This window comes from Pristiophorus japonicus, chromosome 1 (assembly GCF_044704955.1).
Source record: "Pristiophorus japonicus isolate sPriJap1 chromosome 1, sPriJap1.hap1, whole genome shotgun sequence".
In the NCBI taxonomy this organism is placed as follows: Eukaryota; Metazoa; Chordata; class Chondrichthyes; family Pristiophoridae; genus Pristiophorus; species Pristiophorus japonicus.
This window is the reverse complement of record NC_091977.1, coordinates 45615449-45630266: the sequence shown is the minus strand read 5'-3', so window position 1 is coordinate 45630266 and position 14818 is coordinate 45615449. Positions and strand designations below refer to the sequence as shown.

Sequence of the window (14818 nt, the reverse complement as noted above, 5' to 3'; positions counted from 1 at the left end):
TACACACGGTCATTCAGATCAATTTCCCGTGACACAGTGGCGCGACCATCGTATACATTGTGTTGCTGCCGCTTGCTCTCTATCTGATCATGCAGGTTGGGGTGAACCAGCGAAAGTCTGGTTTTAATTGTCCTTTTCATGAGTAGCTCAGCCGGGGGCACCCCTGTGAGCGAGTGTGGTAGCTGAGCAGTACTCGGGACAGGCGGGTTTGGAGTGAGCCTTCTGTGACTCGTTTAAGGCTCTGTATAATTGTTTGTACTGCCCACTCTTTCGAGACTGGTTTAAACGGGGCTGAGGTGACATGTTTGATCCCATTGCGGGTCATGAATTCTTTAAATTCGGCACTGGTGAAACATGGCCCGTTGTCACTGACCAGTATGTCAGACAGGCCGTGGGTGGCAAACATGGCCCTCAGGCTTTGAATGGTGGCGGTGGCGGTGCTTCCCGACATTATTTCACATTCAATCCATTTTGAAAAAGCATCCACCACCACCAGGAACATTTTACCGAGAAACGGGCCCGCATAGTCGACATGGATCCTTGACCATGGTCTGGAGAGCCAGGACCACAAACTTAGTGGTGCCTCTCTGGGTGCGTTGCTCAACTGAGCACACACGCTGCATTGCCGTGCACAGGACTCTAAGTCAGAGTCGATACCGGGCCACCACACGTGGGATCTGGTTATCACTTTCATCATTTCTATACCTGGGTGTGTGCTGTGGAGATCCGAGATGAACGTCTCCCTGCTCTTTTTGGGTAGCACTACATGGTTACCCCACAACAGGCATTCTGCCTGAATGGACAGCTCGTCCTTTTGCCGCTGGAACGGCTTGATTAGCTCTTGCATTTCAAAGGGGATGCTGGCCCAGCTCCCATGCAGTACACAGTTTTTTTTTACCAGGGTCAGCAGAGGATCTTGGCTGGTCCAAGTCCTAATCTGGTGGGCCAAAACAGGTGATTTATCATTTTCAAACACTTCCATGACCATCAACAAGTCTGCGGGCTGCACCATTTCCACCCCCATGGTGGGCAATGGTAGCCGACTGAGAGTATCCGCACAGTTCTCGGTGCCTGGCCTGTGGCAGATGGTATAGTTATGCGCTGATAGCGCGAGTGCCCACCTTTGTATGCGGGCTGAGGCATTAGTATGTATCCCCTTGTTTTCAGCGAACAGGGATATGAGGAGCTTGTGATCGGTTTCCAGCTCAAATTTGAGGCCAAACAGGTACTGATGCATTTTCTTTACCCCGAACATACACGCTATTGCCTCTTTCTCAATCATGCTGTAGGCCCTCTCGGCCTTAGATAAGCTTCTGGAAGCATAGGCGACAGGTTGCAACTTCCCCGCAACGTTAGCTTGTTGTAATACACACCCGACTCCGTACGATGCTGCATCACATGCTAGCACGAGTCTTTTACACGGGTTATAAAATGTTTCTGGCTTTCTCAAAAGCAATTACTTGTTTTTTTTCCCATACCCAATTCTCACCTTTGTGCAATAACACATGTAGGGGCTCTAAGAGGGTGCTTAACTCCGGTAGGAAGTTGCCAAAATAGTTGAGTCCCAGGAACGACCGCAGCTCCGTGACGTTCTGTGGCCTGGGCGCGTTCCTGATAGCCTCTGTCTTGGCGTCTGTGGGCCGAATGCCATCCGCCGCGATCTTTCTCCCCAAAAACTCCACTTCTGTTGCCAAGAAGACGCATTTCGACCTCTTCAGCCGCAGCCCTGCACAATCCAGTCGCTGGAGGACCTCCTCCAGGTTTTGTAGGTGTTCGACAGTGTCCCGACCCGTGACCAATATGTCGTCCTGAAAGACCACCGTGCGTGGTACCGACTTGAGTAGGCTCTCCATGTTTCTCTGGAAGATCGTTGCAGCCGACCGAATTCCAAATGGGCATCTGTTGTAGATGAACAGTCCCTTGTGTGTGTTGATGCAGGTGAGGCTCTTCGAAGACTCCTCCAGCTTCTGCGTCATGCAGGCCAAAGTCAGGTCGAGCTTGGTGAACATCTTGCCTCCTGCCAATGTCGCAAATAGGCTGTCTGCCTTAGGTAGCGGGTATTGGTCCTGTAGCGAGAAACGATTAATAGCTACTTTATAATCGCTGCAAATCCTGACCGTGCCATCACTTTTGAGCACTGGAACAATCGGGCTGGCCCACTCGCTGAATTCCACTGGGGAGATGATGCCCTTGCGTTACAGCCTGTCCAGCTCGATTTCCACTCTCTCCCTCATCATGTGAGGTACCGCTCGCGCCTTGTGGTGAATGGGTCGTGCCTCTGGGACCAAGTGGATCCGCACCTTCGCCCCGGAAAAGTTTCCAATGCCTGGCTCAAAAAGTGAAGGAAATTTGTTAAGAACCTGGGTACATGAGGCCTCATCGACATGTGACAGCACTCGGATGTCATCCCAGTTCCAGCGGATTTTGCCCAGCCAGCTCCTTCCAAGCAATGTGGGGCCATCGCCCGGGACAATCCAGAGTGGCAGTTTGTGCACCGTGCCCTCGTAGGTGACCTTGACCATGGCGCTGCCCAGGACAGTGATAAGCTCTTTGGTGTACATTCTCAGTTTCGTGTGGATGGGGCTCAGGGCTGGTCTGAGTGCCTTGTTGCACCATAGTCTCTCAAACATCTTTTTACTCATGATGGATTGGCTAGCGCCAGTGTCCAGTTCCATGGCTACGGATAAGCCATTCAACTTTATGTTTAGCATTATAGGTGGACACTTCGTCGAAAATGTGTGCACCCGGTGTACTTCAGCATCTGCCTCCTCTCCGAGGCTCGAAATTGCTTTGATCCACCATGGACCGATCTTCCTCTGCCACATGGTGGTTAGCAGGTTTTGCAGAGCTTGCAGCTCATCTGCCCCATTGTTCTACAGCTCTTGCAAACATACCCTTTGAAGCGGCATGAAAAGGCTGAATGGAAGCCTCCACAACACCAACTGGTGTGAATTGCCTTGCATTCATCCTTTGTTGTGGACTCAGTCATCTGGGTCACCTGAGGCCTGCTGGCAGTTGCAGACTCGTGGGTTCTGCCCTGTACATTTCTGCTCGCAAACACAGTTCCACTTAATTTATGAACATTGCTAGCACTTGTGTGCTGAGAGATTTGTTTGGTGTTATCACTGGTGGACATAAACGCCTGTGCTATCGCAATGGCCTTACTGAGGGTCAGTGTCTCTACAGTCAAAAGTTTTCGTAGGATGGTCTCGTGGCCAATGCCCAGTACAAAAATGTCTCTGAGCATTTGCTCCAGGTAGCCATCAAACTCACATTGTGCTACAAGTCGCCTTAGCTCGACGACGTAGCTCGCCACTTCCTGACCTTCAGATCGCTGGCACATGTAGAACCGATACCTCGCCATCAGCACGCTCTCCCTCGGGTTAAGACACTCCCGAACCAGTGTACACAGCTCCTCATACGACTTATCTGTGGGTTGCACGGGAGCCAGAAGATTCTTCATGACGCTGTAGGTTGGTGCCCTGCAGACCGTGAGGAGGACCGCTATCCTTTTTGCAGCACTTCCTTCTCCGTCCAGCTCATTGGCTACAAAGTACTGATCTAGCCGTTCAACATAGGCTTCCCAGTCCTCACCCTCCGAGAACTTCTCCAGGATGCCCACAGTTTGCTGCATCTTTGCGTTGGATTCGTGTACTCGTTTGCCAGTTGTTGTGTTCCTAACACAGATGAGACTGCACACAGGGAGGTTAAAGCAACAGTGACCTCAGTCTTTATTAAGATACTCCAGAGTGAGTCACAGGCCTTAGGGGCCAGCTTATATACAGTGCTCCCAAGGGATGCTGGGATCCCTTGGGACTTCAGGGGATGCGCTCCCTGGTGGAACATGGGAGTGCATGCTTTACAGATACACAACACTGCCTATTTCTGTCTTAAATTTATTCAATGTCACAGCATCCACAGCTCTGAGGCAGCGAATTCCACAGATTTACAACCATCCAAGAGAAGAAATTTCTCTTCATCTCTGTTTTAAATGGGCAGCCCCTTATTCTAAGATCATGCCCTCTAGTTCTAGTCTCCCCCTTCAGTGGAAACATCCTCTCCGCAGCCACCCTAAGCCCCCTCATAATCTTATACGTTTTGATGAGATCACCTCTCATTCTTCTGAATTCCAATGAGTAGAGGCCCAACCTACTCAACCTTTCCTCATAAGTCAACCCCCTCACCCCGGAATCAACCTAGTGAACCTTCTCTGAACTGCCTCCAAAGCAAGTATATCCTTTCGTAAATATGGAAACCAAAACTGCACGCAGAATTCCAGGTGTGGTCTCACCAAAACCTTGTATAGCTGTAGCAAGACTTCCCTGCTTTTATACTCGATTCCCTTTGCAATAAAGGCCAAGGTACCTGATCACTTGCTGTACCTGCATACTATCCTTTTGTGTTTCATGCACAAGTACCCCCAGGTCCCACTGTACTGCGGCACTTTGCAATCTTTCTCCATTTAAATAATAACTTGCTCTTCGATTTTTTTCTGCCAAAGTGCATGACCTCACACTTTCCAACATTATACTCCATCTGCCAAATTTTTGCCCACTCACATAGCCTGTCTATGTGCTTTTGCAGATTTTTTGTGACCTCCTCACACATTGCTTTCCCTCCCATCTTTGTATCGTCAGCAAACTTGGTTATGTTACACTCAGTCCCTTCTTCCAAGTCGTTAATATAGATTGTAAATAGTTGGGGTTCCAGCACTGATCTCTGCGGCACCCCACTCGTTACTGGTTGCCAACCAGAGAACCATTTATCCCGACTCTCTGTTTTCTGTTAGTTAGCCAATCCTCTATCCATGCTAATATATTATCCCCAACCCCGTGAACTTTTATCTTGTGCAGTAACCTTTTCTATGGCATCTTGTCAAATGCCTTGTGGAAGTCCAAATACACCACATCCACTGGTTCATTACATCCTCAAAGAACTCCAGCAAATTTGTCAAACATGACTTCCCCTTCATAAATCCATGCTGACTCTGCCTGACTGAATTTTGATTATCCAAATGTCCTGCTACTGTTTCTTTAATAATGGACTCCAACATTTTCCCAACCACAGATGTTAGGCTAACTGGTCTATAGTTTCCTGCTTTTTGCCTGCCTCCTTTTTTAAATAGGGGCGTTACATTTGCAACCGATCATTTTCCAATACTCTCTGGCTTCAGGTGTGGTGTCAGAGGACTGGAGGACTGCTAATGTGGTACCTTTGTTTAAGAAGGGAGAAAGGGATAGACAGAGTAATTACAGGCCAGTCAGTCTAACCTCAGTGGTGGGAAAATTATTGGAAAAAATCCTGTAGGACAGGATAAATCTTCACTTAGAAAGACAGGGATTAATCAAGGACAGTCAGCACAGGAAGGTCATGTCTGACTAACTTGATTGAATTTTTCGAGGAGGTAACCAGGAGGGTCGATGAAGGCAAAGCTTCTGGTGTGGTGTGTATGGATTTTAGCAAGGCTTTTGATAAGGTCCCACATGGCAGACTGGTCAGGAAAGTAAAAGCCCATGGGACTCAGGGCAAAGTGGCAAGTTGGATCCAAAATTGGCTAGGAGGCAGGAAGCAAAGGTAATAGTTGATGGGTGTTTTTGCAACTGGAAGGATGTTTCTAGCGGGGTTCCACAGGGCTGAGTACTAGGTCCCTTGCTTTTTGTGATATACATCAATAATCTAGACTTGAATATAGGAGGTGTGATTAAGAAGTTTGCAGATGATACTAAAATCGGGTGTTTGGTTGATAACGAAGAAGAAAGCTGCAGACTGCAGGAAGATGTCAATCAACTGGTCAGGTGGGCAGATCAGTGGCAAATGGAATTTAATTCAGAGAAGTGCGAGGTAATGCATTTTGGGAGGGCTGACAAGGGAATACACATTAAATGGTAGGATACTGAGTAGTGTAGAGGAACAGAGGGACCTTGGAATGCATGTCCACAGATCCCTGAAAGTAGGTTAGGTAGATAAGGTGGTTAAGAAGGCATACAGAATGCTTGCCTTTATTAGTCGAGGCATAGAATACAAGAGCAGGTGGGTTATGCTTGAAGTGTATACAACACTGGTTAGGCCACAGCTGGAGTACTGCGTGCAGTTCTGGTCACCACATTACAGGAAAGACGTGATTGCACTGGAGAGGGTATAGAGGAGATTTACGAGGACGTTGTCGGGAGTGGAGAATCTAAACTATGAGGACAGATTAGATAGGCTGGATTTGTTTTCATTGGGACAGAGGCGGCTGAGGGGAGACCTCATTGAGGTGTATAAAATTATGAGGGGCCAAGATATAGTGGATAGAAGGGGCCTATTTCCCTTCGCAAAAAGGTCACCAACTATGAGGCATAGATTTTAAATAACTTAAGTTTAGAGGGGATTTGAGGGGACATTTTTTCACCCAGAGGGTGGTGGGGGTCTGGAACTCATTGCCTGAAAGGGTGGTAAAGGCAGAAACCCTCACCCGATTTAAAAAGTACTTGGATATGAACTTGAAGTGCCTTAACCTACAGGGCTACGGACCAAGAACTGGAAAGTGGGATTAGGCTGGATAGCTCTTTGTTGGCCGGCGCAGACACGATGGGCCGAAACGTGCTGCATATTTCTATGATTCCATAAGAGTCAATGTCTACACAGAGAGGTACTACAACTTGGACGGCTTTCTTTTTTTTTTAAAACATGATCTCTCCGATAAATGTGGAGCTGGCACACCCTTGAAACCCAGCATACCAAACTCATGATAACTAATTCCCTGAAGACCACATTCAACAATGTTGCTTTATCGAAGGTGCCACTTCATCTATTTCATAAGCTCTAACTTTGTCCCTCAGCCAATCACTTGTATTCTTACTTTCATGCTTGTGTATTGAAGGGAAGAGCAAGCAGGTCATTCACATTGGAAAGTCTTGAGGGTTTTATGAAAGCACATCTTACCACATCATCGCGGTTGTCAGGGCCGGATTGTAAAGTGCTCTTTTCTTCTTCCTTCCTAACAAGTCTTTCATACAAGTCACTTACAAGGAATGATGGGTAATACCGGTCTTTAAGAGTCTCATAAACATCGCTCTGAATTTTGTTGAAGACGTCAGTTCCTTTGTTACCCACAAGGCTTTGCTGGATTTCTTTATAAAGTGCCTTCTCCACTGGAATTTCCCGGCTTTCCACAAAATAATTCTGATAGATTTCACCAACTAGTTGAGGTATTTCAGTCTGAATGAATAAAAGCAGAAAATACGATTCTAAATTGAAGTATAACTATGCATAGTTCATTATTCAATGTTCTCCCCTCATGAAGAATGGGGCTTTTGCTAGGAAGCGATTCCATGGAAACATGTAGTCCACTGTCACCTCAGTCTCTGATATATTGTACACGTATGACCAGACTGATGGTGAAGGCCATTTACGTGGTCAGTAAACAACCACATATATTATGGGGCACTGGTTAGTGATCAAGAACATGAAATTAGATCAATTTTTTTCTCTCCTTAGCCAAGAGACTGAAGTCACAACAACAACTTGCATTATATAGTGTCTTATATGTGGAGAATGGTCCCAAGCAAATTCAGAGGCATAATCAGACAAAGATTGACACCAATCCAAAGGAGGAGATATTAGCAGTTATCAAATGCTTGGTTAAAGAAGTAGGTTTTAAGGAGGGTCTTAAAGAAGGAAAGGGAGCCAGAGAGGTTTAGGAGGGAATTCCTGAGTTTAGGGAAGAGCTAGCTAAAGGCACAGTTGCCAATACTAATAGCAACACCGAGGTGGATCCACTAAAAGTGCAACGAGTTGAGCCTGCATTAGTCAGACACCAGACATCACACTTCATTAGTGATGCAAACAATGGCCCGGATTTTGCAGTCGGTGGCGAAATGACGGCGCTCGCTGCTGACCTCGAAGAAAGCATTGAAGCACTGACCACACTCGATCAGCTCCGTTGGGCGGGCCACATCGTCCGCATGCCCGACACGAGACTCCCTAAGCAAGTGCTCTACTCGGAACTCCTACATGGCAAGTGAGCCCCAGGTGGGCAGAGGAAACACTTCAAGGACACCCCCAAAGCCTCCTTGATAAAGTGCAACATTCCCACCGGCACCTGGGAATCCCTGGCCCAAGACCGCCCAAAGTGGAGGAAGTGTATCCGGGAGGGCACTGAGCACCTCGAGTCTTATCACCGAGAGCATGCAGAAACCAAGCGCAGACAGCAGAAGGAGCGTGTGGCAAACCAGACTCCCCACCCACCCTTTCCTTCAACCACTGTCTGCCCCATCTGTTAGAGACTGTAATTCCCATATTGGACTGTGCAGTCACCTGAGAACTCACTTTTAGAGTGGAAGCAAGTCTTCCTTGATTTCAAGGGACTGCCTATGATGATCACTGCAAAATGCGGGCCAATTTTTTTTTTTTAAAAAACAGTCACTCATCTGCAGCCTGAAATTTATAAACAAGTTACATACCACTAATCACCATAGGAATTGATAAATATCTAATGATAACCTGACTTCCCACAGGGTGTACTTTGACCACTGCCCATACAAGGGGGCAGGCTAAACGTCACAATCATGAACCAGACTCCCCATTAGCAATGCCACAGGCAATCTGCTCGTATATTATGAAAAATAAAATAAATTAGAAATCAATTCAATCTCTAAATAAAACCACACAGTTTACAAAAAATGGGCAGGAGCAAATTTTAATCTCACCTCTTGGCTAACATTTCTTGGCTGATAACGAACAAATTAATTGCATCATTTTTTGAGCCAGTACTTTAAAAAATAAATATCAGCCAACTCGCTCCTCACAAAGTTTTATCATGCACTTTTTCGAAATTAGAATTTCCCAAATTAGTACTTTGCACAATAATTACTCTAACTATTTCACTAGTCATGGTCACTAGGACTGGCCAGTTTTTTGTTCAAATGAACATTAAACTTCAATCTGATGTTTTTTTCTCCCCCCTACTTGTTCTTTGGATGTGGATGACATGGAGAAGCCTCTATTTATTGCCCATCCCAAGTTGCTTTGCAGGCATTAGAATCAATCACATAGTATGGTCAGACCAGACCAGGTAGCGGTGACAGGTTCCATTTCCCTGAAGGACATTAGTGAACCAGTTGGTTAAACAATCCAGCAGCTTTCATGAGTATTTTCTCGTGCTAACCAACACACTACCAGATTTTTGAAATTAACTTTCACAGCCTGCCAAGGTAGGATTTGAAACCACAAAGTCAAGTAAAAATTCTGTTACTTTAAAGACAGATCCCAACTTTCTGATTAGAAATCAGATCTACAAAATATCAGTTTCTCAGAATACCTGCTGTTATCGTTGGGCAGGTTCTCAATGCTTTAAGCAGCTACGGTCACTAACTTCTCCTGAGGTCCAATGGTTTCCATTTTCAAATTCTGAACCCTGCTCTCCTTCCTAAACTGTTCTCTCACTGTGCTGACTTTCCTGCTCCCTCTCTCCATATGCTCCATCCCTGAGCACCCCTTCTCACCATACTCTGCGCCCCAGCGCCTTTCCCAAATGTGCTCTACGAAGATAAGTACATATAAATTAGGAGCAGGAGTAAGCCCATACCTCAAGCCTGCTCCGCTATTCAATACAATCATAGCTAACCTTCGACCTCAACTCCACTTTTCCGCCCAATTTCCATTTCCCTCGAGTCCAAAAATCTATCTATCTCAGCTTTGAATATATGCAATGATTCAGTATCCACAGCACTTTGGGGTAGAGAATTCCCAAGATTCCCAACCCTCTGAGTGAAGAAATTCCTCTTCATCTCAGTCTTAAATGGCCAACTCCTTATCCTGAGACTATGCCCCCTAAGCTCTAGACTCTCCAGTCAAGAGAAACCTCTCAGCATAAGAACATAAGAAATAGGAGCAGGAGTAGGCCATGTGGCCCCTCGAGCCTGCTTCGCCATTTAATACGATCATGGCTGATCCGATCATGGACTCAGGTCCACTTCCCTGCCCGTTCCCCATAACCCCTTATTTCCTTATCGGTTAAGAAACTGTCTATCTCTGTCTTAAATTTATTCAATGACCCAGCTTCCACACAGCTCTCTAAGGCAGCGAATTCCACAGATTTACAACCCTCAGAGAAGAAATTCCTTCTCAGCTCAGTTTTAAATGGGCGGCCCCTTATTCTAAGATTATGCCCTCTAGTTCTAGTCTCCCCTATCAGTGGAAATATTCTCATAATCTTATACATTTCGATAAGATCACCTCTCATTCTTCTGAATTCCAATGAGTAGAGGCCCAACCTACTCAACCTTTTCTCATAAGTCAACCCCCTCATCTCCGGAATCAACCTAGTGAACCTTCTCTAAACTCCAAAGCAAGTATATCCTTTCTTAAATATGGAAACCAAAACTGTATGTAGTATTCCAGATGTGGCCTCACCAATACCCTGTATAACTATAGCAAGACTTCACTGATTTTATACTCCATCCTCTTTGCAATAAAGGGCAAGATTCCATTGGCCTTCCTGATCACTTGCTATACCTGCATACTAATCTTCTGTGTGTCATGCAGAAGGACCCCTAGGTCCCGCTGTACTGCAACACTTTGCAATCTTTCTCCAATTAAATAATAACTTGCTCTTTGATTTTTTTCTGCCAAAGTGCATAATCTCACACTTTCCAACATTATACTCCATCTGCCAATTTTTTGTCCATTCACTTAGCCTGTCTATGTCCTTTTGCAGGTTTTTTGTGTCCTCCTCACACATTGTTTTCCCTCCCATCTTTGTATCGTTAGCAAACTTGGCTACATTACACTCAGTCCCTTCTTCCAAGTCGTTAATATAGATTGTAAATAGTTGGGAGTCCCAGCACTGATGCCTGCCGCACCCCATAGTTACTGGTTGCCAACCCGAGAATGAACCATTTATCCTGACTCTCTGTTCTCTGTTAGTTAGCCAATCCTCTATCCATGCTAATATATTACCCCCAACCCAGTGAACTTTTATCTTGTGCAGTAACGTTTTTTGTGGCACCTTGTCAAATGCCTCCTGGAAGTCCAAATACACCACTTCCACTGGTTCCTCTTTATCCACCCTCTTTGTTACATCCTCAAAGAACTCCAGCAAATTTGTCAAACATGACTTCCCCTTCATAAATCCATGCTGACTCTGCCTGACTGAATTTTGCTTTTCCAAATGTCCTGCTACTGCTTCTTTAATAATGGACTAACATTTTCCCAACCACAGATGTTAGATTAACTGGTCTATAGTTTCCTGCTTTTTTCTGCCTCCTTTTTTAAATAGGGGCATTATATTTAGTTTTCCAATCTGCTGAGACCTCCCCAGAATCCAGGGAATTTTGGTAAATTACAACCAATGCATCCACTATCCCTACCGCTACTACTCTTAAGACCTTAGGATGCAAGCCATCAGGTCCAGGGGATTTATCTGCCTTTAGTCCCATTATCCTTCGTGATTGTGATAAGTTCCTCCCCCCCTATAGCCCCTTGACTATCCACTGTTGGGATATTTTTAGTGTCCTCTACTGTAAAGACTGATACAAAATATTTGTTCATAGTTTCTGCCATCTCCATGTTCTCCATCACGAAGTCCCCAGTTTTGTCCTCTAAGGACCAACATTTACTTTAGCCACTCTTTTCCTTTTTACATACCTGTGGAAACTCTTGCTATCTGTTCTTATATTTCATGTTAGTTTACTTTCATAGTCTATCTTCCCTTTCTTAATCATTTTTTTTGTCATTCTTTGCTGGCTTTTAAAAGCTTCCCAATCTTCTGTCCTCCCAGTAGTTTTGGCCACTTTGCATGCCCTTGTTTTTAATTAGATACCATAATTTATTTATTTAGTTAGTCACGGATGGCTATCTTTTCTTTTACACCCTTTCCTCCTCACTGGAATATATTTTTCTTGAGAGTTATGAAATATCTCCTGAAATGTACACCACTGTTCATCAACCGTCCTACATTTTAATCTATTTTCCCAGTCCACTTTAGCCAATTCTGCCCTCATATCTTTGTAGTCTCCTTTATTTAAACTTAGTACGCTGGTTTGAGATCCAACTTTCTCGCTCTCCATCTGAATTTGAAATTCAATCATGCTATGATCATTTATTCCAAGGGGATCCTTTACTAGGAGATTGTTTATTAATCCCGTCTCATTACACAGGACCAGATCTAAGATAGTCTGCCCCTGGTTGGTTCCATTACATACTGCTCAAGGAACCCATCCCTTATGCACTCTATGAACTCTTTCTCAAGGCTACCCTGACCAATTTGATTTGTCCAATCAATATGGAGGTTAAAATCACCCATGATTATTGCTGTTCCCTTTTTACAAGCCCCCACTATTTCTTGGTTTATACTCCGACCAACAGAATTGCTACTGTTAGGGGGCCTATAGACTACGCCCACCAGTGACTTTTTCCCCTTATTATGCCTCATCTCCACCCAAACTGTTTCAACATCCTGATCATTTGACCCAATATTGTTTCTCCTTTATCGAGAGAGCTACCCACCTCCTTTTCCTTTCTGTCTGTCCTTCCGAATTGTCAAATACCCCTGAATGTTTAGTTCCCAGTCCTGGTCACCTTGCAACCATGTCCCTGTTATGGCTACCAGATCACACCCATTTGTAACTATTTGTGCTGATAGATCATCAATTTTTTTAGGAATGCTGCATGCATTCAGATAAAGAGCTTTTAAATGTGTTATCTTACCATTTTCTCCTGCTGTAGCCCCAGTTTCTGATACACTCTTATGTTTATAGATTCTGTCCCTTCCTTTCACATTCTGGTTTTCGTTTCCTCCAATGCTATCCTGCTTTATTGCCTTCACCTTGTTCTTTGAGCTTTTAGGTTTCCGCTCACCTGAACCCTCCCTCTGACCAATTAGTTTAAAGCTCTCTCTGCAGCCCTAGCTATTCGGTTCGCCAGGACCCTAGCCCCAGCACGGTCCAAGTGGAGTCTGTCCCGCCAGAACAGCTCCCTCTTAGCCCAGTACGGGTGCCAGTGCCCCAGGAACAAAAACCCATTTCTCCCACACCAGTCTTTGAGCCACGAGTTTAGCTCTCTGATCTTATTTAACCTATGTAAATTTGCTCGTGGCTCGGGTAGTACTCCAGAGATTATTACCTTTTGTGGTTCTGCTTTTTACTTTGGCCTGTCTACCCTGTCAATCCCCCTCAGAATCTTGTATGTTTCAATGAGATCATCTCTCATTCTTCTATACTCCGGAGTGTACAGGCCCAATCTACTCAATCTCTCCTCACAGGAGAGCCCTCTCATCCCAAGAATCAATCTAGTGAACCTTCGTTGCACCACCTCTAAGGCAATGTCCTTCCTCAGATAAGGAAACTGAAACTGTGCTCTGCTCTCCAGCCAATGGTGCTTTTGCCCAAGATCCACTTCCTCCTGCTCCTCATTCCTGGGCTTTGTTGCTAGCCCCCTCTCACACTGTATTGCTCCGTGGCTTAGAATCAATCCATGTTAAACATCACAACTACGTTCCAGTACCCAAACTAACTAAGAAACAATATGGAATATCTACCAATATACATCTACTCCTATTATAAAGGTTTACATTTAACCCCAGAGATAAAAAGAGTGTCCCTCTACCCCTCAGTCATGACATGTTTAGTTTAATAACTAGTACCACCCACAATGAGATCAATCTACAGCAGTATATATCTCTAAGGTAATTCTGCAAAGTGTTTGAAGAAGTTACATAGAAATGTTGGGAGACCTGAAAGTGTGAAATGGTGAACGATGTATTTATGTGAACAGAGAGCCAAACCGGTCCTAGTATCCATCGGAGGTGTGTGAAATGTCAATAATTATTGGGCAAAGTATCATTTTTTAGAAAAGCGATTAAGTGCATCATAAAATTGTACGGCTCGTAAGAGCGATTTGTTGATTACTATTTAGTCAAGGGGGTTCGATGATACAGGTTGGATGTCTCTGGTCCGGCACCCTCAGGACCTGACCAGTGCTGGAACAGAGAATTTTCTGAACCACGGGAGGTCACGCCGAGCCTAGGCATACCAGTACCTGTAAGACAGCGCCCGGGCTCCTGAACGCCTCCGCCATGCTCAGGCTGCGAAACTCGGGCCTTGCTCTCTCTCTCTCCACAACAATGAACACTGAGAGCCAGTAATCGCGGGAAACCGGGATGCCACCCACGCAAAGCGGCAGTTTTGTTCTGATCACAGAGCCAGGAAGTGCGGGAAACCGATGCCGAAGCTGAACCACGGATGTTTCCGGACCTGAGATTCCTGGACCAGAGAGGTCCAACCTGCATCAGGGACTACAAGGGTGATGTTGGCTGTGTGAACCCCTCGGTCAAGTGCCATTTAAAATTCATGCAGGATTACTATTGGTCAAGATGCCCATGACAAAATAGTTGTCCATCACAGCTGAACCCTCGGAGGTATGCAAACAGAGAGCCAGTTTCATAAATATGAATTTGAATTTGTGGGAACTCAAGTTACATGCACTATACTAAGCCAAAAGTCAGGTTACCTTGTTTGCATTTTTCAAGTATTCAACAGACTCCCAGAAGCTGATGAGAGCCCTCTTATCCATTCTTTCCATGTACACACGGAAATGTTCCCTGTAGGATGGATTTGATAAGATTTCTTCAAACTGAAGGATCTGCAAAACAAGAATGTAATATGCTGCATGACCCAGAATATTATTACAGCACTTATGGCCTTTAGTTTCCTCAGAGGGACAGACATTTTGTAATTTAAAAGACCTGCACTGTTTTTAAAAACAGAAAACAGAAATCTTTATACAAAATATTGTTAGTGTAAAGAAAGAACTTGCATTTATATAGTTCCTTTCACAA

General features: G+C 45.0%; 1 protein-coding gene across 1 annotated transcript in view; it reads right to left on the bottom strand.

The window, feature by feature from the left end:
* snx25 (sorting nexin 25) overlaps positions 1-14618 on the bottom strand; it is a 79157-nt gene extending 64539 nt beyond the window's left edge. Inside the window, exons 1-2 of the mRNA XM_070898081.1 lie at positions 14491-14618; positions 6925-7200 (exon numbers count right to left, since the gene is read on the bottom strand). Of these exons, the coding sequence (XP_070754182.1) occupies positions 6925-7200; positions 14491-14562 (348 nt within the window). The 5' untranslated portion in view covers positions 14563-14618. The remainder of the gene's footprint in view (positions 1-6924; positions 7201-14490) is intronic.
* Between the last annotated feature and the right edge of the window lie 200 nt (positions 14619-14818).